This window comes from Sinocyclocheilus grahami, unplaced genomic scaffold (assembly GCF_001515645.1).
Source record: "Sinocyclocheilus grahami isolate Dianchi unplaced genomic scaffold, SAMN03320097.WGS_v1.1 scaffold437.1, whole genome shotgun sequence".
Taxonomy (NCBI): domain Eukaryota; kingdom Metazoa; phylum Chordata; class Actinopteri; order Cypriniformes; family Cyprinidae; genus Sinocyclocheilus; species Sinocyclocheilus grahami.
In genome coordinates, this window is record NW_015505616.1 from 916,838 (window position 1) to 944,680 (window position 27,843).

At 36.8% G+C, this 27,843-nt stretch overlaps 1 protein-coding gene across 1 annotated transcript; it reads right to left on the reverse strand.

The window, feature by feature from the left end:
• Window positions 1-309: 309 nt before the first annotated feature.
• On the reverse strand, window positions 310-27,752 carry LOC107551930 (rap guanine nucleotide exchange factor 4-like). Its single transcript, XM_016233709.1, has 29 exons — window positions 27,606-27,752; window positions 24,015-24,157; window positions 23,687-23,775; window positions 21,150-21,296; window positions 12,998-13,070; window positions 12,853-12,917; window positions 11,630-11,736; window positions 11,368-11,489; window positions 10,232-10,415; window positions 9,949-10,037; window positions 9,627-9,748; window positions 9,344-9,490; window positions 9,091-9,197; window positions 8,878-8,963; window positions 7,922-8,000; window positions 7,666-7,816; window positions 7,440-7,528; window positions 7,299-7,329; window positions 7,087-7,165; window positions 5,774-5,920; window positions 5,307-5,404; window positions 4,165-4,290; window positions 3,868-4,046; window positions 3,659-3,749; window positions 2,246-2,296; window positions 2,058-2,145; window positions 1,900-1,964; window positions 1,711-1,765; window positions 310-721 (listed from the first exon to the last, which is right to left on the reverse strand). Exons 1-29 carry the CDS (start codon window positions 27,671-27,673, stop codon window positions 594-596), a joined length of 3,006 nt encoding a protein of 1,001 aa, XP_016089195.1. The 5' UTR covers window positions 27,674-27,752; the 3' UTR covers window positions 310-593.
• Window positions 27,753-27,843: the final 91 nt, after the last annotated feature.

Consider the following 27,843-nt stretch of genomic DNA (forward strand, 5'->3'; position numbering starts at 1 on the left):
ATTATACAAATTTGTGTCCTCATAAACCACATAAACATGCACACACACACACACACACACAGGTTTGTTTTTATGGTTTATGGGGACTCTCCATAGGCGTAATGGTTTTTATACTGTACAAACCGTATTTTCTATTGCCCTACACCAACCCTACCCCTCACAGGAAACTTTCTGCATTTTTAGATTTTCAAAAAACTCATTCTGAATTATTTATAAGCCTTTTGAATTACGGGGAAAATGTCTTCATAAATCACCTTCTCGTTGTAATACCTATGTCATACCCATGTTATTATACAAATTTGTGTCCTCATAAACCACATAAACACACACACACAGTCAACCAAGGTAGCTTTTATGACTAAAGGCATTAACATGCAACTCACACACACGCACACAAACAATCATACATATGAGAATGCATCTTGCACATGTAGTTCAGTTGGCAGTGATAACACATACAGTCAGCATTCAGCTTCTCTAGCAGCTGGCAGATGTGAAATTGAATTGTACTTTTGTAAACTGGATATACAGTTGTTGTATTTCAAAGAGAAAGAGAGAGGGAAAAGCAAGAGAAAAAGTCTGAGCATTGGTTTTTAGCTCCGCCTCGGCTCCAGTATGAAGGACAGCTGGGATAAGGTTCTCTGGTTGTCAATCACATTCAGTTGACGCACGTAATTCCTCACTTCCTGTGGGTTCTTGCTAGCCGGAGACACCTCAGCATCTGATGGAGGTGGGAACAGTGTTAAAACAACCAGTGCTTCCAGTACCAGTACACTGTGTGGAATATTGTAAACCACAATGAAATGTGCTTGACTTGACCTTTTACAAATGAACCTGTTGTGACTAAAGCTACTATTTTTTTCTCTTTAATAATTATTTGAACGGACTGGGTGTACAAAATTACACAATACTGAATACTAAATAACCCTTTTTTATTTTCTAGATGACACCAATTGCAGAAAACTGAGTGAAAACTGGGTTCCTTGCATGACATGTCTCATGCTGTATAATTACATTTTAATCAAATAGTTTTGTTTCTTTTCTATTTATGTTATCAGTAATGTTCATTAGGATTTTTATGTTACATTTCATATTATTTAGGTAATGTTTATTGCATTATTTTAGTAGCATGTGTGTTATCCTGATGGCGCTTTGTTTTTGTGTCTATGCATCATTTATATGAGTATTGGTTATGTTTTATGGACAAACCAATCACGATGAACTCTAGTTCATTACATGGCTTTTTTTTAGTGCACCTGTTTTATTATGGTATTTATCAGTACATTTTAAGGTAAAAAGCAGATTTTGGTATAAAACATTATATCAATTAATGAAATATACAGTTATAATTTGTAAAATGTACAGGTTACCAGTACGCCATTTTTGCCTAGAAACACTGTCACAGAATTTTGAATTTCTGGCAACCACAGCTGGCAGTTTTTTACTGTAAATTTTATGATTTTTTTTTAAACAATATTTTTATACATACATTTAGACATTTTTACAGTTGTTGTGATTTAATGCCCATTCATGCTCTTTTACCTCTAGACATGGCCAGTTATGTTTTCCTGATTATCTAACCTCAGATTGTTATGAATATGATATGACTGACTGAACTCTGGGATGTAGCTTTTTTAACTAGGCAGCACAAACGGGCAGATCATGAGAAATGAATTAGGGACGCAAAGAATTCGAGTGTAGATGACTCACTGAACAGCTGGCTCCTGCAGTGCCTCACCGCCCGGATTGTGTTAGCGATCAGCCGCTGAGGAGAGAATAAAGTGTAAATATATATGTTCTAGTTGGTAAGATAGTGGTGCAGATAAGTCACAGGTTCAGTGTTGTTATTGATAACTCAAACAATTAAAAATAATTTCCATTAATTGAAATACAGCTCACCATCTTCTCAAAGTTCACCAGTCCATCAATAAAAGTTTTATTCCCCTCATGAGTGAATGTCATGTCTGAAATAGAAGAAATATGTCATGCTGTAGAAAATAACTTTGTGACAACTAGTACTTAATATTAAGAATATTGGGGCTAGGCCCCGCCCACACCTTTAATGAGGAGGGGCATAAAGGGAATGATTGGCGGCTCCATCTTAGCCACAGTGAGGCGGTATGCACGGTGATTCCTGGATGGATCCTGACAGCAACACATAAATCAATGAGCTATGAGTTTCAATCACAAAATAATAACTTTATAGAAAGAGAGCTAGAATTTAAAATGTTTGAAATAGACTCACTAGTAAACTCTCAAACTCTGCGTAGAACTTCTTGAATTTACTAGGCAGTTTCTAAAAAAAAAAAAAAAAAAAAATATGCATGTGCCCATATTATTAACATATGCATATTCATTTAAATAAAAAAATTGCAATGACTTGAATAAACCTTTTGTATGGTTTACGTTAAACCCATTAAAGTCCAAATTGCCTTGATAGTTTAATAAAAACCTTTGAAAAAAATATTGAAATTAAAGGGGTCATATGATGCTATTTTAAAGATCATTATTTTGTGTATCTGGTGTAACAGAATATGTTGACATGCTTTAATGTTCAAAAAACATATTATTTTTTCAAATACTGTACATTATTGTAGGTCCTCTATGCCAAACACGTCGTTTTCAACAAAGCCCCCTCCTTTGACAAGTGCAGTCTGCTCTGATTGGCCAGCTGACCCAGTGCATTGTGATTGGCCGAACACCACAAGCACGCGTCGGAAATGTAACACCCCTTACCATAATCGCGAGCTTCAGCTTTCAAAGTAAATATCAAGACAGTTAATAATGTCATTAGTTTTACCATCAGTTCAAGCCTGAAAGGGCAACAGAGTCGCGTGACAGACAAGCGCCAGATTGTCATAGCAAAGTCGGAATTGACCCTTTTTTAATTTTATTTTTTAGAAAAAGCCTTTGTGCACAGCCAGCCTCGTACTCTCCTAGGTTAAAAAAACTGTCGTCCATAAAATGCGTTGCACAAATTCGAACATCTGGGTTGTGCTGTTCTGTTGTAAATAAATCTTAACCAATGATTCCTAATTGCATCTACTTCCGGAAGGCCAAATAAAGTGCTTTTGCTTTCGCACTGAAACACACAGCGTCTCCCTGATATGGCTGCATCAACACTACTGCGTTCCTGAAACCACGCCTTCTTTCTTTGCGTGCACATATGGGCGGCATTATGCTAATATTTCCACATAGTGACGTAGATATGTGGGGGCGTGTTAGAACGAACCGTTTTAGGTAGGTGTGGTTGACTCTTAACTTTTATAAAGAATATCTCTTTGGATTTGAGACTTTAGTCTTTGCAACTTTACAGATCTTCTTTATGCACCAAGAGTTTGTAACACTCCAAAGAGAAGGGAAAAATTTAAATCGCATCATATGACCCCTTTAAAAACAAAAACAAAAACTTTTAGTGCCATAATATTTCATTATTTTTATGCAGACATGTCAAGTCTTCTAAAATTGCATTTGATGCAATTTTTTGGTTTTATAAGCACTTGACATTTTTATTAAGGATTTTAAAGATTTAGTTTAAAACGGTTTTAAACACTTTTCCGAAAATAAAACCAACATGAAAACAAAGACTACATTTAAAAAAATATGGCACATGTTTTAAAATAGACTTATTACATATTAGTTGTGATATGGCACTGACCTCCCATGTCTGGCTGAGTCTGCTGACGGCTGGGTTGCACATGCCCATAATAATGGCGAAGAAAGAGTTTAGATTCTTAAACTCTCTACAGCTGAGGGAATAAATGCACAGCACACATATATCAAGTGCTTATCAATTCAATGTAACACACAATGCATCGAATCCAGAGTTCTGGTAAATTTATATATGTGTGCTGTTGGAGAACTCACTGGGCGGCAATCTTGATGAACTTCTTGAGTAGCTGTACCCGTTTGCTGAGCGTCCCGCACAGACAGACCTCTGTGACCACCCACAGCTGCACCTGATTAAAGCGCTTCAGAAACAGCTCCAGATTTGCTGTAGAGCGTCTGTATGCCTGCCGTCCAAACGTATGATAGACCAGCTCATACTGCACACAATCACATATACATACACATACACATACACACACAGACAGTAGAACTACACATTTTGTGGGTTAAACATGTCAGTTGTGTGTGTGTGTATCATTGTATGTACATCTTTACCTCATGTACACAGCTGAAAAGCTCCCAATCATATTGGGTCATCTGGCAGGCCAGATCTTTAGAGCTCATCAGCTCAAAACTGGACATAGAGCCAGTGGAGGGACCTTCCTGCTCTGCAAGCGGATTCTACACACATATACACAGTCATTACTAAATACACACAAATACAAACCCCACAAATATTCACATATCCAGTGTCAACATAAATATTTTTACACTTAAGAATAATTTAGATGTTTTTGAAAGGTCTTTTATGCTCACCAAGTCTAGTTCAAGTTCACAACGAAAAATATTTGCTGAAAATGTACTCACCCTCTGGCCATCCAAGTTGTAGAAGAGTATGTTTCTTCATCAGGACATTTTCCGATGAAGAAACTTATCATGAAATTTAGCCTTAGATCACTTGCTCACCAGTGGATCCTTTGCAGTGAATGGGTGCCGTCAGAATGAGAGTTCAAACAGCTGATAAAAACATCACAATAATCCACAAGTAATCCACACCACTCCACTATAGTTCATCAATTAATTCTTGTGAAGTGAAAAGCTGTGTGTTTATAGGAAACAAATCCATCATTAGGATGTGTTTAACTTTAAACCACTGCTTCCGGCTAAAATACAAGTCCTCTAACCATAATAATGTTTCCTCCAATGAAAAAGTCGTCTCATCTGAAACGGGAGAGAAATATGCACAGATAAAGCACTGTTTACAAGCAAAAACAATCCAAAACAGTTCTAAACAAATATGGAGGTGGATTTTGTGTTATTATGGACTCATATTTTGTCCAGAATTGACAGTTTAAAGTTGAAAGTTTAAAAATGCCTTAATGATGTGTTTGATTCTTACAAACACACAGATTTTCGCTTCACAAGGCATTAATTGATGGACTGGAGTGGTGTGGATTACTTGTGGATTATTGTGATGTTTTTATCAGCTGTTTAGACTCTCATTCTGACGGCACCCATTCACTGCAGAGGATCCATTGGTGAGTAAGTGATGTAATGCTACATTTCTCCAAATCTGTTCTGATGACGAAACAAACTAATCTACATCTTGGATAGCCTGAAGGTGTTTTTCAAGTTTTCAGCAAATTTTCATTTTTGGATGAGCTATTCCTTTAAGTGTCTTTCACATTTGGTCTCACCAGTGAATCAAGCTGTTCTCTGGAGCAGGCAAACAATCGTCCGTTCACTCCTAGCGACTGGAACACTGATACATCATTGGGCTTTAAAATCTGCTTCTCTGCACAGAAATAAAGCCTCGAATTAGCCAGACCACAAACCACATTTTGAACACTTTTTCAGCTGTACAATCAACACCTAATACATTTTATGATAGATTTTATGCACTGCATTTACTATCATTAATATTTAGACTACCACATAAACTTCAACCTGTTACATGATTTAAAGTTATGCTAGTACTTCTGAAAGGTTTAGTTTGAAACTGATCTGGATGTGGATTATATAATACAGAAACAGAGTGCCTCAATACAGAATGTTGCTAGAGCAACAAAAGGGATGAATATCTACAATGTCTTGTGTGTATTTGTTTGTCACATCTCCAAGGGCAACTAATATTTCATCATGAATTAGTGTGTATGTGGATCACCTCCAGATGCACTGAGATTTATCAAAAGCAGCTCTTCAGTGGATCCCAGTTTATCTGCTACAGCTGCGGTCACTTCTCTCCCTGTGGCCAGCACAGGAACACGAAGAGTGGTGTAAGTGTGATCGCTGCAGTACACCTTCAAGAGAACTAGACACATGGAAAGACAAAGAAGAGAGAGGAAATTTGATTGACTGACTGACTGACTGATTGAGTGATTGTCCGATTGTCTGATGAATGCTCATTCATTCATTCATTCCAAAAATGAAACAGATTTGATGTATTTTATATCCCAATAACAGGGAATGTTCTCAGAAATCCGGCTAACACTCTGTCAAGAATCTCAAAGATATGAACAAACGTTCTTCCAGTAATATCAACAGAACGTTCATTCACAGTTATTAACGTTTTCAAAACATTAGCAGAAAAACATTATTTATGCATCATTCATGGAATGTTTTATCTGAAAAATTTTAGTTGGAGGTTCAAATTTTTTTTTATGTTACTACTTGTTTCACAATGTTCAGAGAACGTTCAAAAGTAACATTCCCATAATGATACAAATTATATAGGATAAAACAGAAGTTTCCCTTAAAACTTCCCAGATGAAAAAGTGAAATGTTTAAATAATAAAAAAAAAGTTTAGAAGTTTAAACGTTTAAAATTAACATGCGTGTCCAAATATTTTCTTAGTATTTGGTCCCCCTTTTTCTTTAATTGACAGCAGTACTTAAGCTGAAATCAGCTGAAAAGCTGAAATCATGCAAAATCTGGCGATTATGTTAACAATCAGAGTCTTCCGGGTTATTTTCAACAAATGTATTTATTAGTGACCTAGAAATAGTGACACATCTCGTATGTCATATTCATTTGTTTTTACACTCATAACTTTTCTTTGTTTTATTTATTATTTTTTTTTTTTCCAAATTCTTAACGGTTCATATAAATATATATGTATACTCACTGTCATCAAAGCTCCTTATTGGCTGCTTTTTTGCAAGCCTCTCCTCTCCAGAGCTGAACTGTCGCAGGAGAATATTTTCTTAGTATTTGGTCCCCCTTTTTCTTTAATTGACAGCAGTACTTAAGCTGAAATCAGCTGAAAAGCTGAAATCATGCAAAATCTGGCGATTATGTTAACAATCAGAGTCTTCCGGGTTATTTTCAACAAATGTATTTATTAGTGACCTAGAAATAGTGACACATCTCGTATTTCATATTCATTTGTTTTTACACATAACTTTTCTTTGTTTTATTTATTTTTTAATTTTTTTCCAAATTCTTAACGGTTCATATAAATATATATGTATACTCACTGTCATCAAAGCTCCTTATTGGCTGCTTTTTTGCAAGCCTCTCCTCTCCAGAGCTGAACTGTCGCAGGAGGACTTTATGCTGAGACAAAAAAAAATGCATATGAACATGGCAAAATATTTATAATAATAAAAAAAAAAATCCAATTTAGACCACATATACAGTAGATCTATAAACAATATGCATAAAGTATAAGAAAGCAGATCTACATTACCTTTTTTTGAGAGGTTCGTGCATCATCTGGACTGAGACCACAAAAGGAACAGACACATGTGGACATCAGTAACAATAACCAGTCAGATTATGCTAATAATAACAGCCCAAAAGGCACATACACAACACACTAAAAACCTACTACTGTTTCATGATCCTCTCCAGATCAGGCAGTAGCTCCTTCACTGGACGCAAAACTCTTGCATCATTAGATACAAACCCGTGCAGCTCCTGAATGCACACGAAACACATTCAGCATGCATAATAATCAGTTTGGTTTCATGCACTCATCTGACTATCAAATCTCTATGCAGACTGGTGGTAAGTGATTCTATGCCAGCATGTGTATGTTTGTGTATGCTTCTAACCCCCACAAAGCTGAGCGCAGTGTCATCCTCCAGCAGATGGTGGCCCTGCAGGGTAGCCCAGCGCAGAGCCAAGCTGAGCACCCGTCTCTTGCTGGCAACAGAGTAGTCTAGACGCTCCTGCTCTGAGCCCTGAGAGGCCTGAGAGTGGTAGGTACACACACGCTAAGGAATATATGCATACTTACAAAAACAGCATGCTGTTCTTACAGATAGATAGATACGGTTGATTAGTTGATTGATTCCATTAGAAGGATATTGGGCCAGAAGGGCAGGGCACAGCTGGCTGATGGGCATGAAGACGCAGTGCATGAGCACAAAATCATCCAGAGCTGGGTCTGTGGGTGAAAAATATTTTTTAAATTAGTTAATGTTAATTAAAAAAATGAACATTTGCTGAGAATTTACTCGCCCTTAGGCCATCCAAGATGTAGGTGAGTTTGTTTCTTCATCAGAACAAATTTTGAGAAATTTAGCATTACATCACCTGCTCACCAGTGGATCCTCTGCAGTGATTGGGTGCCGTCAGAATGAGAGTCCAAACAGCTGATAAAAACACCACAAGTAATCCACACCACTCCAGTCCATCAATTAAGATCTTGTAAAGTAAAAATCTGTGTGTTTGTATGAAAAATCCATTAAAAAGACATTTTTAACTTCAGACAGCCCTCTATACATACAGTATATTGCTTTCTCCAGTGATAAAAAGTCATCTCGTCTAATTCAGGAGAGAAATATGCACAGATCAAGCACTGTTTACAAGCAAAAACAGTCCAAAATAATTCTAAACAAATAGGTTGGGTTGATTTTGATGTGAGAGGACAACAGGGGATGGACGCTTTTGACTGGAGGAGGCATTATTATAGATCATGGACTCATATTTCCACTAGAAAGAACAGTTTAAAGTTAAAATGCTGTAATGATAGATTCGTTTTATAAAAACTCACAGCTTTTTCACTTCACAAAACATTAATTGATGAACTGGAGTTGTGTGGATTACTTGTGGATTACTGTGATGTCTTTATCAGCTGTTTGGATTCTCATTCTGACGGCACCCATTCACATTCACTGCAGAGGATCCTTTGGCGTGCAACTGCTAAATTTCTCCAAAATCTGGGATGGCCAATTTTTTTTTCTTTTGTGTGTGAACTGTTCCTTCAATACAAAGTTTTAGGTGATTAATCTTATTCCGCGATGAATGAGAAGGTACAGTACCTGGGTCAAAGAAATGAATGTCCAGTCGCATCGTCTCCAGCAGATGCTCCAGAATCTTCTCTGGGCTGCCTGACATCACAGTGTATCTGTCCAGCAAACCCAGACATAGCAAATGTAGTTTGTTTAAATAAATGCACGGATGGATTCATTTATTGTTAATGGATCAAGAAATTTAAGGATAAACTGAGCAGACTGATGGATGTGATCATATACTTGAAGTGGGCTGGGATGTTTCCATGGCTGGAGGGCCGGAGACTCTTCTGTAGTACCAGAACATCCTGGTCATGCTCTTTTAGACGCACAGTGTTTGCTTCAACATCCTACACACACAAACAAACATATACACAAACCAAAATACATGCAATCAAGATTGAATTTTGCCACTATATAAGGTTTAAAGATTCACTAACTACTCATTCTCCTGGTGCTTGTATGTCTCAACGATAACTGATCGATGTCTGTGTACCCTGAGTATCCGGTTGAAGTCCTCTTTGTCCACTCTCAGGAAGTGGCAGTTGTCCTCTCTGAGTACGATGGAAGCAGCGCGGGGGGCGTCGTTCACCAAGGCCAGTTTGCCAAAATCATCTCCTTCATGCAGCGTACACACCACACCCTAAACACAACCAGGACTCAGTCTGAAATCATCTAACAGTGTTTGCCACTAGAATCACTCGACATAAATAAGTGAAAATGTATGTAGTAATTTAACATTAACATGAATAAACAGAATTAATGTAAGCTGACATTACCTTGCCATAGATAACAACATTTACTGATCCCTTCTGGATAATATACCAAGAAGTGCCTTCCTCCCCTTGATTAAACACTGAAATATAGAAAGCGAACACACAGAGAACATGACTGAGCCAACCTATGAGTGTTTACACTACTGTTCAAAAGTCTGGAGTCAGTGAGTGCAAGAAAAATTAAGAATTTTTTTATTTTATTTGATATTTTCGTATCTTCACCTGCAGAGAGCAGCACAGCACAGCTCATGTTAGTCTGCTCATACCAGTGCTGATATCAGGCATTACTGTGTGTACATGAGGCACATAGGTTGCAATGGAGGACTTACAGTGTTAGATAGATGAGAGAGAGCTTTGATATGCAGCAGCTCATCATAAATAATCTCCAGGTCTTCAGCTGTTCTTTGACCTGGCCTATAAAGAGAAAAAGGGAAAAAGAAAGACGGGTAGAATAGTTCAGGAAGAGTAAGAGCGGACAATGTGGGCAAATAGATATGAACGCATCGTTTAAGAGGTAGGCTATACAGTATCTAGCACTCCTGTCCTAATGGAACCAAATGCACATTTCACATGAATAAATACTGCAGGGGGCAGTGTTGGTCACTCACGGTTTCCTGAGGATCATTCGCATTAGTGCGTCAGGGCCGATCTGGGAAAGGATGAGGAGGGTCTCCTGCAGCTCTTCCTCAGCTTCATGTTTGTCATCGTCGCTAGGCAACACCGCATCTTCCTCCTCGTCATCAAGAAAGCGGTAAAAGAGGTACTTATCTTGAAAGTTGAGCTCATGGTCGACTGTCAACATAACAAAAAGAAAGAACAGAGATAAAATACAACATATGATCTGGTGTGGAATCTGTTCATAAGCTCTAATTAGAGTCATTTAAAAAAATATTTTTTATTTTATCAAGCTATTTCTGGGTTTAATTAGCTGGGTCATTTCTTTAATGCAGTATAGAGCTGTGACAGCTGAACAAGTGCCATTGAGATGAATGGGAACACTAGATATATTTCTCCAGGTTTTAAAGACCTTGTTGCCAAATACATGATGGAAAGTGATTTTGAGGTCAGTGAAAAAAACCTAATTGATTTCTTCGTATTGTTAACGAAAACTAAAATGAGTGGAAAATTATGTTCAGTTATTGAAATAAAGATCAAATAAAATAAAATAAAATAAAATATAAATAATAGATTCAAAAATGAAACTCGAAAAACCTAAACAAAAATTAAATGTTGCATTGGCAACTAACTGAAAAAATGATGTGCTAAAGTTCGTAAAATTGAATTAAAATTAAATTGAAGCTAAACAAAAATAAAAAAAAATGACAAAAGCACATAACAAAATGACTAAAACTGAAAACCACAAAACATTTTTTTTATCAAAAATCAAAATCAAAACAGAAAATATAAAAAGAAAAGATCATTCAAAATGCTAAAAAATACTATAACAGTATTTAAATAATACTAAACCAACACAGGTTAAAATAAAATAATAACAAGAAAATTAAGAAATATCTACAATACTTAAAATAAAAAAAAATTCACTCAAAAAAAAAAAATCTATATGATAATTTAATTGTCATAAAATAAATCTAAGTAATATGATTTCCAATTTAAGTAGTGTAATTTGTGAGTTTCATATTTTTACCAAGACTTTAAGACAAATAAAGATGTGAAAAGGTACTGCAAAGTAGGAATGACCCGTCTGTTAAGCTGGCTGTCACTACAGCAAACGGGAAAGGTGTACCGTGATTCAGGACCCCTTCCTCCAGCAGCACCTGCCACATTCCCACAGCGTGAGCCCGACTGTGAACACACGAGCTCTGCTGAAGCAGCCAGTCGACCAGCTCAGTGCCCACACAACACTGCCTGTAAACACACACACAGATCACGCTCAACACATGCACTGTACTTTGTTTCTACATATACTAGACATGACCTAATTGAATAAATCATGCATAAGTTGTGCCATATAACATTTTTCAGAGGCAACACACACACACACACACCTGTAGGTTTTCAGATGATATTTTCTATCTCTGATCATGTGGGGAGCTCTGGCCAGTATAGCATTACGTAAACCTTTTTCTGCCCTCAAAATCTTCTCTGATGGGACCTGAAGCAAAATCCGGGACAGAGAGAGAGGAAGCTGAGAGCGAGGCACAGAAAAACATTCCTGCACAGCCTATATTTTCTGATCTGCACGCAGCACATTTATTGGGATTCAATGGCCTGCACTCAGTTCGCTAGTGTAAATGACATCTGGCAGCAGATGGTGTGTTTTAAATTCAATTAATTATACATAATTAGCACAAATCTGTGTAAAAGTGGTGCCTGCGCTCTTGAGTTATGTGCATGGAAATGGGAATTACTGTCAAATTAATCATCAAAAACTGTTTTTGAGTCAATCTCAGGAAACTGTGCCAGAAAAATGAAGATGAATCAAAAATTAAATAATTAAAATATTGATTTTTGACCACTGCAAGTTCAAAGTACAGGGGTTGCAACCAATTCAGATAAATATGACCATTCAATAGTATTGGGTCAGTAAGATTTTTTTTTTTTAATTAATAGTTTTATTCATCACAGATACATTAAATTGATATAAAATGACAGTAAAGACATTTACTTTCTTACACACACACACACTCACACACTCACACACTCACACACACACACACACACACACACACACACACACACACACACACACACACACACACACACACACACACACACACACACACACACACACACACAGAGACACACACAGACACACACACATATATATTTAAAATAAATGCTGTTCTTTTAAACTTTCTATTCATCAAAGAATTCAAATAAAAATAAAAATGTTTTAGAGTTTCCAGAAAAATATTGAGCAGCACAACTGTTTTCAACATTGATAATCATCAGAAATGTTTCTTGAGCAGCAAATCAGCATATTATAATAATTTCTGAAGGATCATGTGACACTGAAGACTGGAGTAATGATGCTGAAAATTCAGCTTTACAATCACAAAAATATATCATTTTTTTTAATAGAGAACAGTTATTTGTAATAAAAAATTAATTGTAATAATTTTTTTTTTTTTACAGAATTTGACTGTTTTTACTGTATTTTTATTATATCTATACAACCCGTTAAACTATAAAGGTGATGAATGGGGACACGATGCAACTTTTACTAGATATGAGGTGTAAGTCAAAATAGATATTAAATCAATCGTACCTTATTCAGGTTTTTTGACATAAAATTGAGAGGGTCGCTGTTGAGATTCTCTTTGTCCGGCATTCCTGCATCAAACCGAAAATTGCTGAGAAATAATCACTGATATGTTATAATGTGAGTGTGTATGTTTACGTGTGATACTCACTATCATTTGTAGCCCCACTGTCCATCACTCCATACGGCGGCGCGAGAAGCCCTGCCATGCACTGCCTGTATTTCTGCAAGACACAGAATAACACAATGAAAATGTATTCTAAGCCCTCAAAAACTCAGACGTGCACTGAGTCATTTTCAAATAGGTGAACTGCCTTTGCATCATTAAAGTGAAAGCTCTGTAGTAAGAACATTGAGCTCCACCAATCAGATTGAAGCCTTCTGTGGCTTGGCAAGGATCACTATGAATATTCAGATGTTTTCATTCTTTTCCTCTCCTTATCGCCATGGTGATGGGTGACGAGGCGGCACATGCAGCTGAGGAACAGCAGGCAATGAATGAGACCCTGACACCGGCCCAAACTCACCTAGAGTTCAAACACACACATTATACTGCACCTGCTGGAAATCTGTGTAGATATACTCAAAATGGCTGAGAAGTTGAATTATTCGGCCTGTGTGAATGGAGTTCACCACACTTGCCCCACATTGCAAAAAATAATTTTCTTAATAAGTATTTTTGTTGTTTTTCCAAAAAATGTCCAACCATCCATAAAAGTGAAGAATACAAAGGGAAACTAAATCTAAACAAAATTGTGTGAGGTTTATGCTTCTTAAATAAAGCAATAAGCCCCAAGAAGCCGTGGTTTACAGTGAATTTATAACAGCTAAGGGGCGTTTTTAGGCAAGACGCGAAGGGGAACCATGGCTACACGGGGCTTATTGCTTTTATGGAATGGTTATTCCATATACATAGTAAGATTTCACAAAATAAAACAGAGCAAATAAAGTGTAATGATATTAATAATAATATTTTTACACAATTTTTAACCTTATCTTGTAAACTTAAAAATGTAAACGTATCTTGTTTGAACCATGTTTTGATACTTTAACTGAAATACAGGACAAAAATACTGATTAATTAAATGATTAGGATTAATTACTACAAGCTTAATTATTGGTTTCTCCATATTTTTCAGCAATTGATTTGTCTCTCACTTCTTCAACTACAAAGTAAGTTCTTATTCAATCATCAGGCTAAAGGGTTCTACAGAATCATCCCTTATTGTAAAGTAAGAATATGATGACACTTTCACACCATCCATAAAATTCCGCATAAATATGAGAGCACAAATCTTATATATAAATATATGTATCAAATACCACATTCACATACACTACCATTCAAAAGTTTGGGGTTGAAAAGAGTTTTTTTTATATATTTTGAGTTTTAGTGTTTTGTAAGGCTACATTAATTTGATAAAAACTACAGTATAAACAGTAATATTATGAAATATTATTGCAATTTTTAATTTTATTTGAATAGAAAGTTCAAAAGACCATCAACATTATCAGTTTTAACTATCAATTTACTGCATCCTTGCTGAATAATAGTATTCATTTTTTTTTTAGAAATAATAAATAACAAACAAACAAACTTACTGACCCCAAACTTTGAACATTAGTGTATAGGCTATACTATGTATGCATTAAAAAGGTGGGTAGTTTATGTTTAGTTGCTGCCACAATGCTATTGTTAGGCAATAGAATAGAATAGAATAGAATATGATGCATTTCTGAACTTTTCCAGAAAACAAACTGAGCCATAATATATAAAAGCATCCAAAAGGCTGAAAATAAATGATGTCAGGCAGGGACATGTGTTTTTGTAACTCCACAGGATCCTTCAGCACATACTGTGAGATTATACGGATCTCTGAGTGAACTGATGTAATACAGATGCACTGAGCCTTCATTCATTCAAACGCAGTACCACAGCCCATGCTACTCTAAGGTGTTGTGTTCCATTAAGTAGAAGCGACAGAGAGTCCAGAGAACATTCTGTATGATAAAGTGAACTGAATAGAGGGTTACAACTGGAGAGGTTGGTTTTCTTTGGCCACTGATTTGAAGTCTTCAAACAGGCTTTGTCCCATTCACACAAATGTACTTTGTATATCCTGTTTCCTTCCTGCTTCCTGAAGCTTAAACAAAAGCTAACTTTTCTTAACTTTTCCCATCCCCCAGACACATACACACACACACACACACACACACAACAAAATAATACATTGTTGCTCTTTCCAGCTGGCTGCCTTCACATAGGTTAAGTAATTCAGCCAGGATTATGCAATTAACAGCATATAAGCACACAAAACAAGTGTACTTCCTCCCTCATTGCCCGGCCAGGCGGTTCCCCCTGCAGCCTGGCACAGAACTGACCCGGAGAGACAGAAGCCCCTTAGCATTCAGCGCACATCCTCGGCTTTCAGCAGCTGATATTCACCTCACACTGCCGGCACAAGGACAGGGCCTCTTTATCAAGTCATGACCATCCTATCAGAAATACTACATTCTCAAACATCAGATGTTATGAAGGTACAGAAGAAAAGAGCATGTATCAAAAGGCAGAACCATGATTTGCACCAGTAAGAATCAATACTGTTCTTTATCACTGCCAAAAAACACCTCTGACATCATTAACCTCAAAAACCACATTGATATTGATACGGCTCAGAACCCAGTGCTGCTGGTACTAATATATCTATAAGTGTGATTTCTTGATTATAAACGATGTAAATAGCATAAAATCTTTGTGTGTGTGGTATAATTAAAGACACGGAGCCAATGGGACTCACCCTGGTAAGAGTTTGTGGAGCGTAGTCCGACAGGGATGTGATACTTGGCTACTTCCTAAACCCGGCCAACTTCCCAGCATTATCCAGCAAACGCTCCTGTGCTTTCCAGTCAGATGCACAAAGACATGAAATCAAACCCGCACACCCTGACGCTCCAGTTACACACGTATGGATAATGTGATCCAGTGTCTGCTCTTTGGATCTTTCTGGCTGAGCATCTGACTGGACTTCAGTTGCCGTTGCCAGGCAATAGCTGCGAACCAATCAGAGAGCCGCATTCACTCAATTCACACTGTACCACAGCATTACACATGAGTGAGGGAGAGGGAACTATGGGCTGCTAAAAGGCTCTCAAAAGCTTGGGGCTTTATCAATTATTTAGGGTATTAAATTGTATTTACACTGAACAGACAGCTGTGGGTGTGTGTGTGTGAGTGTAAGTGTGTGTGTGTGTGTGTGTGTGTGTGTGTGTGTGTGTGTGTGTGTGTGTGTGTGTGTGTGTGTGTGTGGGTGTGGGTGTGTGGGTGCGTGTGTGTGTGTGTGTGTGTGTGTGAGAGTGTGTGTGTGTGTGTGGGTTTATGTGTTGTTTTTAGTGGGGATGTGGGTGTGTGTGTGTGTGTGTGAGTGTGTGTGTGTGTGTGTGTGTGTGTGTGTGTGTGTGTATGTGTGCCCTGCAGCTGTAGTGAAATCACCGTTATCACATAAGAGAGGAGGGTAGTCTGTCTTTGAGGATCAGTTAGTTCAGCCCTTTTCCAGTCAGGTATACACTAATATAGTTTTATGATATTAAGAGGACCCTGTTTTGTTGCATATTACAGATCAAGTCCAATCCACTTGAACTGCATCTGTCAGTCTAGTGTTATTTTAGTATTATTTGTAGTTTTTAAAAAAAAATGTTAATTGATCTTTTTTGAGTTTTCATTTTAATTTAAGTTTAACTTTTAGTAATTTTGCTTTTGTATGTGCTTAGTAATGTGCTTTTGCCCTTTTTATATATATTTTAAACATTTAAAATTGTTATGTTCTTTATTTTAATAATTCTATTTTATTCTTTTATTTCAGTTTTAGTTTGTAATTTTAATTTTAACTTGTTTAATTAGTTGCCAAGACAACATTTCTACTGTCCATTTGAGTTTTTTAAGTTTTTCATCTAATATTTAATTTAATTTAATTTCAATTCAAATTTTTTTTTAAATAGTTTTAGTTTTAGTTAACAATAACAACACTGTAAGTCCAACCACATCATGTGATCAGCTTTGTTGGTCAGGGAAAAAACACTTGTCTAGATCATAAACAAAACACGTGTGAAGCAAGCAGTCAATAAGTTACTGTAGTTATTCTGATACTTTTATATAATGATTCTCTAGAGCCTATTTTTTGTCTTTTATCTCAGCCCTCCTAAAATTGTACAGTATATGATTTCTCTTCACATTTGCTAAAAACAGAGATATCTTATTATTATTTATCTCTGAATCATCTTCTTACAGGTTTGTTACATTAAATACTATATTTGCTTTTAAAATGTATTTGTTTTATATTATATTTGTTTTTAAATTTTTAATTGTATTATATTTGTTGCAGTGCAATCACCACATGCCAAGTTTAATGTCAGGATCTTAATAATTTAATACTTAGCCAGCACAACTAATAAATGTTGTTTACTTGGCATATACTTTTCAGCTTTTAATGAGGTGTAAAATCTGTAGATGGGCTGTGTTGTTAAATATATATGAGTTTATAAGAACATTTTTATGCCATTAGTATTGTTGAAAGTTCAGTACACATATTGTGATTGAGGCTGATGAGTTTGAAAGGATTTGAAATGGTGGATGACACACATATACACAAATATGAACTCTATCACCCTTTCCCTCATTGACACACACACACACACACATACACTACTCATATACAAACAAAAACACTGTTATAAGCACTCGCCTGAATGAGAGGGTTTATGAGACAGAGAGAGGAGGAAAACTGTAGAGAGACAGAGAGATCTTCACCCACATTGTTCCACTGATGCAGCAGAGACTGATATATAATTCATGCTGTATGTTTGACTGATATGAAACAAAAATAAGGCACATATGGTCACTAGCGAGCTGTGAGACACGGGTGATACTGTCTACACACACAGCGCTAATGACAGAAGCCTGACAGCCTCTGTGTCTCTCACACACTGAGTCACACTCACTTCATCTTTAATGTTCAGGATCAGAAATGATCAGCACATTAAAGTCATAATAGCGCTGAAGACAGATTCTTCAGAAGAAGCAGGTGTCCACAGATATAGTAACTCTAACCATGTTGGCAAAGTTGAGTTTTCAGCATCATTACTCCAGTCTTCAGTGTCAAATGATCTTTCAGAAATCATTCTAATATTCTGATTTGCTGCTCAAGAAACATTTCTTATTATCATCATTGTTGAAAAGAGTTGAGCTGCTTAATATTTATTTGGAATCTGTTATACATTTTTTTCAAGATCCTTTAATGAATAGGACGTTCAAAGATCTGCTTTTGTAACATTATATACTAAGTATATTTATTACGTAGTCTACATGTGTGGATTATTTGTCTTCTGAAACCATACAGGCGGTAACTCGTCCACTCAATAACTCTGAAATCTATACCATATTTGAGCACAAATGACAAGTTCATTCCTGATAAGTTTGACCTGTCAAGTTGCTCATTATTTGAATGTACATTAACATAGATGAGAATTGAGAGTTGGAGGACGATTTTCAATGAAATATCAAATATGGTCTTTGTATGGGTATAGAAGTCTTGAAGTATAGTGTATGAGTCATATGGACTACATTATTGTAATTTTACAGTGATTTTTTGTCATTTTTTAAACCTCAACAGTTTCTGTCCCCATACAATTGCTGAGAAGAAAAAGAGCAGCCACGTTCATTAAAATATTTTAAGAAAAATATGATGATGCATATAAGCAGAAGCATATATAAAGGCCGATAAATATTCAATTTTTTATGTTATCATCTTGTTTTTCTTATAATTCAGGTTTACACCTTCAATAACAGCCAATAAGACAGTAGAAGACTCCTCTGAGGCATTATTGAATGCTGCAAGAAATGAGATTTCATATCAAGAAAAAGGCTTTCTGAGATAGGGATTGAAACCCGGTTTTTTTTCTTTTTCTTTTTTTATAATGCTGGAAAGATTTAAGCATGAGGACATGCAAAAACTACTTTATCAAAGTGTCTGTGTAATCATAGATGAGAATTGAGAGTTGGAGGACGATTTTCAATGAAATATCAAATATGGTCTTTGTATGGGTATAGAAGTCTTGAAGTATAGTGTATGAGTCATATGGACTACATTATTGTAATTTTACAGTGATTTTTTGTCATTTTTAAACCTCAACAGCTTCTGTCCCCATACAATTGCTGAGAAGAAAAAGAGCAGCCACGTTCATTAAAATATTTTAAGAAAAATATGATGATGCGTATAAGCAGAAGCATATATAAAGGCCGATAAATATTAAATTTTTTATGTTATCATCTTGTTTTTCTTATAATTCAGGTTTACACCTTCAATAACAGCCAATAAGACAGTAGAAGACTCCTCTGAGGCATTATTGAATGCTGCAAGAAATGAGATTTCATATCAAGAAAAAGGCTTTCTGAGATAGGGATTGAAACCCGGGTTTTTTTTCTTTTTCTTTTTTTATAATGCTGGAAAGATTTAAGCATGAGGACATGCAAAAACTACTTTATCAAAGTGTCTGTGTAATGCGTTTTATCCATACGGTCCTAAGCACACCCAAAAGCTTCTAACTGGGAATTAACAACTATGTTAAATCCATTTAAGCCAATGAATATGGATATCTTGCCTTTTTTTTTTTTTACAATATCCCAATGCATTTTCTTCCAATTCTCTGCTAAGTTAATGAGACAAACTTCAAAAACTAACACACGACTCCTGAATTGATTATCACTCACACACACACACACACACACACACACACACACACACGCTCACACACACATGTTTGTTTTTGTGAATTGTGGGGACATTCCATAGGCGTAATGGTTTTTATACTGTACAAACTGTATGTGCTATTGCCCTACACCAACCCTACCCCTAAACCTACCCCTTACAGGAAACTTTCTGCATTTTTACTTTCTCAAAAAAACTCACTCTGTATGATTTATAAGCGTTTTGAAAAATGGGGACATGGGGTTATGTCCTCATAAGTCACCCTCTCCTTTTAACACCTATGTCATACCCATGTCATTATACAAATGTGTGTCCTCATATGTCACAAAAACGCGCGCACACACACACACACTATCTGAGGTAAAAATTTCAGCCCGTTGGTGTTGTGTGGGTGGGGGGGTCTAGGTGCCCTCCGCAGAAATAGAAATAGGGGCACCTAGATCAGACCGAGAGGGCACTTTATCGTCTGCATTAAAGGGGCAGGGGCTTGAGCACCCCCCACCCCGTTCACGCAACTGTATGACTGTGCTGAACAGCCCACAGGAACCGACCGAGCTGTTAGCAGATCAGAGAGCGCCCCCTAGTGTTACTGATGCTCAGTGAATACTACTGAAAAAGTGCCTTACAAACACACTGGCTATGCTCAGAATGGAATAGGGGCGTAATGCTGACAGGACTTTAGGTGTATAGCCTATAGCCTACTATTAAAACACACACACACACACACACACACACACACACACACACACACACACACACACACACACACACACACACACACAATTAGGTAGAATACTATGCAGTATGCAATAATTAACAATTGCATACATTTTTGTCACATGACTTATACTAGGCAGCCTAAAAAAATGAATGAGTTGAATAGTATAAGTAGAGCAATACGAATAGAAAAGTATGCAGTATGCAAAGATAAATAATAGCATGCAACTTTTTTTTCACATGGCTTTACGTTACATCATGTTTAATTAAATATGGTTAGTTTACATTTTAAATCCAATTTTACTTAATAAAATATTACGCAGCCTAAAAAAATCAATGAGTAGAACAGTATGATTATGTAGAATAGTATGCAGTATGCAAAAAAATAAAGTAAAAATAGGCAGCCTAAATAAATAAATAGTCAATAAATATGTATTTAAAATTGATATCACTTAAAAGAACAAATTGTATGCCGTTGTATACTGCATAATTTGGCAGCTATAACATAGCTATTCCATGCATAAAGGAAATAACTGCAAATATAATACTATAGTATGGTCGTATGCCATTAAAAATATTCAAAACTCAAGATGCCAATATTAGTCATATTGTTCATTTCTGCCACACTTAGCCACTGAATTACATCAACATCACGCAGCCTCTCTCCAACAGCCTGCCTTCCAAAGACTGGAAACTCAATTTCAGCGGCCTATGGTCAGATTCTTTTTAACTTTTTACAGTCATTTTAGTTGTAGCTGTCAGCCATATTCATCACTTACAGCAGCTGTCATGAAAATGCTCAGTAACATCTGCACACAAACAAACCTCCCACAGGGTTTTAAACTCCCTCTGTTCGATGCGCAGAAGTTCACTGTTCTCTCGGCTGACAATCGTGGCATGTCGAGGAGTGTTATCCAGAATTGACTCTCCAAATGCTGTCCCCACTCCCAAAGTACAGATCGTTACAGCATCCTACAGAAAAAAAGAAGAAATATCAAGAAGACAAACAGAGGGAGAAAGACCATGATAACATATTTGCAAGGTAATTATAAAGATCTTACAGGGATAGTTATGCTGATTTGTCCAAAATTAAATATGTGCCATCATCACAGTGTAGTAAATGGGTGCCGTCAGAATGAGAGTCCAAACAGCTGATAAAAACATCACAATAATCCACAAGTAATCCACACGACTCCAGTCCATCAATTAATGTCTTGTGAAATTAATGTAATAAACTATTACATCCGGGTCCCATAAAACTGCTTCCTGAAAAATTAGCTTCATCTGAATCAGAAGAGAAATCTGCACATATCAATCACAGTTTACAAGTAGAAACAATCCAAAACAGTTCTAAATAAGACGAGTTATTATGGACGTTTGGCCAGTATTTTGTCTAGAAGTGACAGTTTAAAGTTAAAATGCCTTAAAGATAAATTTGTTTCTTACAAACATGCAGATTTTCACTTCACAAGATATTAATTGATGTACTGGATTCGTGTGGATTACATGTGATGTTTTTATCAGCTGTCTGGACTCTCATTCTGACGGCACCCATTCACTGCAGAGGATCCATTGGTGAGCAAGTGATGCAATGTCAAATTTCTCCACATCTGTTCAGATGAAGAAACAAACTCTTCTATCTTGGATGGGCCTGAGTGTGAGTATATTTTCATTATATATTTTCATTATATTTCATATCTTCATTTGTGGGTCAACTATTCCTTTAAATTCAAAGCTCCACATGGCTGTAAAATACCCCAAAATCTTTATTCATTGTAATTACATTGAAAATAATAAAACATTTTGGGTGAACTATTACATTAAATACTCTTCTAATTCATGTCATTTATGTAAATATATGCACACCATAAGGGAAAGCGCTCAGTGAGGTTTAAAAAGGTTGTTGCAAGTGATTTGAGATCAGTAAAACACAAGCTCACACACTCATAAATGAGCCATATTAAATTCACAAATACACTTCTTTTCTACACCCTGTCTTACGTCTTACATTCATTTAATCAGAGCAGCGTGATAATAGCTTATTGCCCAACGGATCACTCCATGAAACTGGAGCAACACACAAGCCGTTAATATTGCATCAATGAAACAGGGATTCTCACAGGCACATACTGTACCACACACACATTCAGCTGCACGCAGGACATTCATTGCTGCAGGGCAACAACAGAAGTGTGAAAGAGAAGCATAACATGATGACTTGTGTCAGTTCTATGCACAACTGTGCATGTAATCAAGAACAACTAGAATGCTTTACATATGAATGCTACGATGCATACAGACTCAGAGGGGGAAATATTATTCAGAGGTTACTCATAGTACAGGAGAACTTTCATTTTTGTTTTAAGTAAATTCCTGAAGAAAAATACAAATAGAAACAAATCTTATGATTGCTGACATACTGTCAGAAGCTGTAAAATATGAATATGGGTAGAAGAGATTTTGGAAGAATTGATGAGAAATGTTTGAGTTTATGAGAAACCCAAAATCTGAGCAAAGTTTGAAATTAAAGGACACATGTGAAATTACTGCAGTCATTTTCTCACGAGAAACATGAAAAGCAGATTTCAGCATACGCTACTGTTCAAAAGTTTGGGGTCAGTATGATTTTTTATTCAACAAGGATGCATTAAATTGATAAAAAGTAATAGTAAAGACATTTATAATGTTATATTATATTTCTGAAGGATCATGTGACACTGAAGACTGGAGTAACGATGCTGAAAAATCATACTACACCAAACGTTTGAACAGTAGTGTAATCTTAAATAAAGGTGATTTAAAATACTTTCCCCAATTTTTAGCTTAATATGCAGAGTCGATACGCATGATGACTCCAGAAAACTGCCCAACATTGCCCAACTGCAACACAGTTTGCGGTGGGACTGTAAGTTCTGTCAATTCTGTTGTGGAAATGAACAACAGAATATGACACTTTACCTGCAAAGAGACATTCTATACATCACTATATAGATTCTATAAGCTCTAATATGCAAAAAAAAAAAGGAAGCTTCTGGAATCTTTGGAATTCCCTCTTCAGTTGTGTGGAAGTGATGCATGCTTTAGGGCCAGTAAACACATCTGACAGTGTGACTCATTGTATTCCCAGTGGATTCACAGAAAGATGCTTCCATCCCCAGCAGCAATGCATCAGCGTCTTCATGTATCAGACTATTAACAAGGGCAGTCGTGGACCGTTCGCCCACACTCACAGCAGAGCTCTTTGTAGCAGTTTCTGTATGCTGATGGATGCAAATGACGTCTGCCAGGCTAAACTACTACTTATCTCAGCTGACTCCTAGCAGATTGAGGCTTCAAATGATCCTGATTGTGGTCTCTCTTACCTGATGGTTGGCTGTCTCAGACACTTTCACATCCAGAGATCCAGACAGAACCGCGTACCAGCTGGTACCGATGTCACCCTGTCGATACACTGCAGGCAAACACAGAGTCTATGAATACGGATCTACAAATTGCAGAGGAATTCTTCATTTTGATGTCAGGACAGCTACTTCTTTTCATTGACATAACATGTGCTTCTTTCATTCATTCTTTCCTATAGCCACCTGAAAACACATCTCCTAACTGGTCTCAAATCAGAAAACAAAACATAAACTGGAATCAAATCTGGAAGCATCATGATAAAAATGCAGTTCTAAGTGTGGTTCTTACAGGTGATGCCTTTCTCCAGGTACTCATAGAAGCCACACATGCAGATCTGCTGCAGTAGGTTGGGATGAAACTTCTCAAAGGCCTTCACACCCTTCAGCCGAGCCAGAATTATATCCACATCTTCACCTGAGCGTTCTGCTGGTCTACAAAACAGATAAATAGACATTATGGTCTGGGTAGACTCTCTCTTACCAAACCGACCAACAAGAAAATCCTGACACTGCAGCGATGCATGTGACAATTATATGAGGACAGACAAAGTTGTGTCCGTTAGAATAAGCACATTGTGCTGTCTGTAGGATAAGGAATGTGTATTAATGTGATCAAGATGAATGTTTTTGTCATCTGTCCTGTCAAACTACAATCTACGAACCATAAAAACATTAATAAAACAAGTGTTTTCCAAAATAATGTGGAACTACAGCTTGATTTGAACTAATCTTTGAAGAGAAGTTGATACAATTGTTTGCAGCTTTTGAACTTTGTGGAAGTATTTGCATTGGTTTCTGACCATACCTGAGCAAACAAAAGTACATAATCCTTCAATTAGTTATTATATGAGTTGTATGTTCAGTCAGGCAGCATTTTTCTCCAATGGTGTATGAGGGATTGAGAGACTGCATGCAGGCACATAAAGATCCTCTTCACATTTTGCACAAATATAGCAATGCTCTCACCTCTAAGCTCATTAAGTGATATGGACTTGTGTGAGTGTGTGCGCGTTGTGCACTTGAGTGAATAAATTGCCTCTCAACAATGTCAGTATGCTGTAATTCAGACCCCTTTTATACAGAAATGCTTTGTTGCTATGGAGATTACAGCATGAGGAAATTAAGACTTCAAAGACATTTTTTTTTTCAAACCGAGGGCAGTGGGACAAAATTCATATGGAGACTAATCAGGCTCCCAGATTCACTGACTGTGATCCGTACTGTTAAACAGAGCAGATCGGCTGAGATCAGATCAGACACTAACAATTCCAGGGCTTGAACTCTCTGAAACCAGAGAAAGAGGGAAAATCCCATCATATGACTGCAATGGTGAACTTCTTCGGCTATTACATGCATGTTCTATATGTAAAACTCCTTTATGAGCCTTTATGCATTCAGAGCATCATTCAGATCCAGTTAGACCAGATGAGCTTTATTTACATGAACTAGTTCTATATTTATTATTCGCCTGCAGGTTATGCTGAGCAGCGCCAGGCTGATCTCGTGTGGACCGGTTGGCCTGTGCTCCTGTGGATGTGAGAGGGTGAGAGTGCCGTTGACTTTTATGTGCGGAGATTCAGTGGAGTGGAAACACATTACCAGCATGTATCTGCTGGGCACAGAATGGACACTGCATTACAGAGGCCGCCAGTGCAAAGCCATGCCTCCCTCTCGCTCACGCTCTTTTCAACCATGTTTCTTTCTTTTTCTCATACAGCTCCAGCACAGTGTGAAGCTTTCTTCAGCTCTCCAAAGAGTCTTTTGAAAAAGCACTTTCCCTTTGTGTCTCTCTGTCTCTGATTTTTTTTTTGCCTTACCAGTTTTGCCAGTAGGCATTAGAGGTGCAGTTTTAGAGGCATTAGTTCTTCTAAAACGGCAGTTTTTTTAATGTTAGAACCTGTCAGAATCAATGCAGCTGGGTTTCTTGCTGCTTTTGGAGGAGATAAAAATACAAAAATTATTTCAGGTTCAGGTTTTAAACTTGACAATGTTGGAAGGGTCACAGGTTCTTAATTTTGCATCAGGTTTAGGCTTCAAGTTTATAGGAATTGCTCACCCACAAATGAAAATTCTGTCATGTATGATGTTTTTTTTTTCTGTAGATCACACACAAAAAAATTATTTTTTAAAGTTTATACATTCAAACACCATAAAAGCAGTACATATGACTGTATTACAAGTCTAACTTCATCCTCAGACCAAAACTGAGTTGTTATTCTATGTTTTTTAGGTGAACTATTCCTCTAAAAACAGAGTATGTGCACAAAACAGGTTATGATCAAATAAAATAATTTGTATTATAATATATATATTTTTTCATTTATTATAAAAATCAAATATAATGCAAATACATAAGAAAAGTCTGTGACAATATGAAGGAATTTTCAGAATTGATTTTTCACAGGTGTTTTACTTACACCTTGCATTTTTAATTAAAACATTGTGTTGTGTTTTAGGGTTAAAAGAAACATCCGTCAACTTAATGGATAATATCCTGGCAGAAAATTATCAATAACTTTTGTTTTTCTACAGATTTATTCTTAGAGTATAGATTTTTAATGCTCAAAATTAAACATGAAAAACTGACTTGAATTGATATAATGTGATCATTTCAAAGACTACTAAAAATCACTTTCATTAATTGAAATAAAACTAAAATAAAATATAAATATTAGATGAAAAATTAACGAAAATTAGAAATGTTGCCTTGGTGAAATAAAATAAATTTGAACTGAAGCACTAAAACAACTGAAATTAAAAATAAATGAAAGCTAACTAGAATAAAATGACAAAAACACATAAACTTAAACTACAATTTAAATTAAACTGTACATATAAAAACAAAAGCTAATTCAAAATAAATACTAAATAATTCTAAAACAACATTTACTTTCTCACAGCATCAGTTCAGTTTATTATTCAGAATAGTGGCTTCATATTTTTGCATAGTATGAATATCAATGGAAGAGAAGGTAACAGGCAACAGAAAGTTTAACTCTCTCTGTCTTCCCAGCAAAATATAACCCTTTCATTATCAAGCATATTAAACAGAATACAGCACCAGACAACCAACTGCTCCTAATTTTAAATGATACAACTGAGGGTCATTTCAGTCAGTATAGCCTATTCATGGTGTCGTGATCTGTAGAAACCGCCAGAGCAGCACAATGCAGCACAGTATCATCCAACAGTGCAGTCTGTTTTTTTTTCTTTTTCTTTGTGTGTGTGCACATTTATTGATCTCCACAATGCATCCTGGTGTCGGATGTTAATGAGACCATGGATATCTTTAAGAACCATTACACTGATCAGTGTAAAGACGATGTGCTCGACTACGTTTGAAGAGTCCATTAAAAACATCAGCCACTGAAAACCCATCACACCCACTAAGGTGATCTCACTTTTCCCTCTCATCGCCATGGCAACCTGCAAGGATGTGTCTGGACTAGGAGGGGCTGGGAGAAGGTAACAGATATTCTTAGTAATGTTCAGTATGTTTATGCATCTTAAAGTTCAGAACAAAAAAGTGAGCATCCAAAAGCAGCCTAATTATGAACTCAGCATATTGTTCTTATACAGTCATAAAAAAGTCAGATTTAATGCTGCTGATTAAAATATGTCATTCAAAAATAGGATGCAGGCATGAAATTCACATGATTTGTCGCTGACAAAAGAAACAGAGCAGCTTCCACACAATGTCACAACAAAATCATTGCAGAATGCACATTTGCACATGCTGACTATTCAGATGCTGGTGATGCATCGGGGACGCAGGACAGACAATCGCGCGTTCTGCTGCGTTCACCTTGTGGCAGCCCCTCCGGACATTGAAATGAACGGACGTAAAGATCGCTTTCGGACGTGATCTCGTGTCTCTCACCTCTTGTCCAGGCAGATGATCCACTCTGAGGAGGCCACGGAGTGCGCAGAGGCGTGCACCGCTACCATCTTCGGCTCGACCGACCGGTGTGAATCGTGCGTCGCGGATTGCGTCGACTCGGGCGCATCAGCATCAGGGTTCGCCCCCCTCCCCGCTGGCCTCTGTCGTCAACTGGATCACCGTGGCGTGGACTCATCGTCACCACGTCCACGCACGACGAACGATTACAAGCGTGACT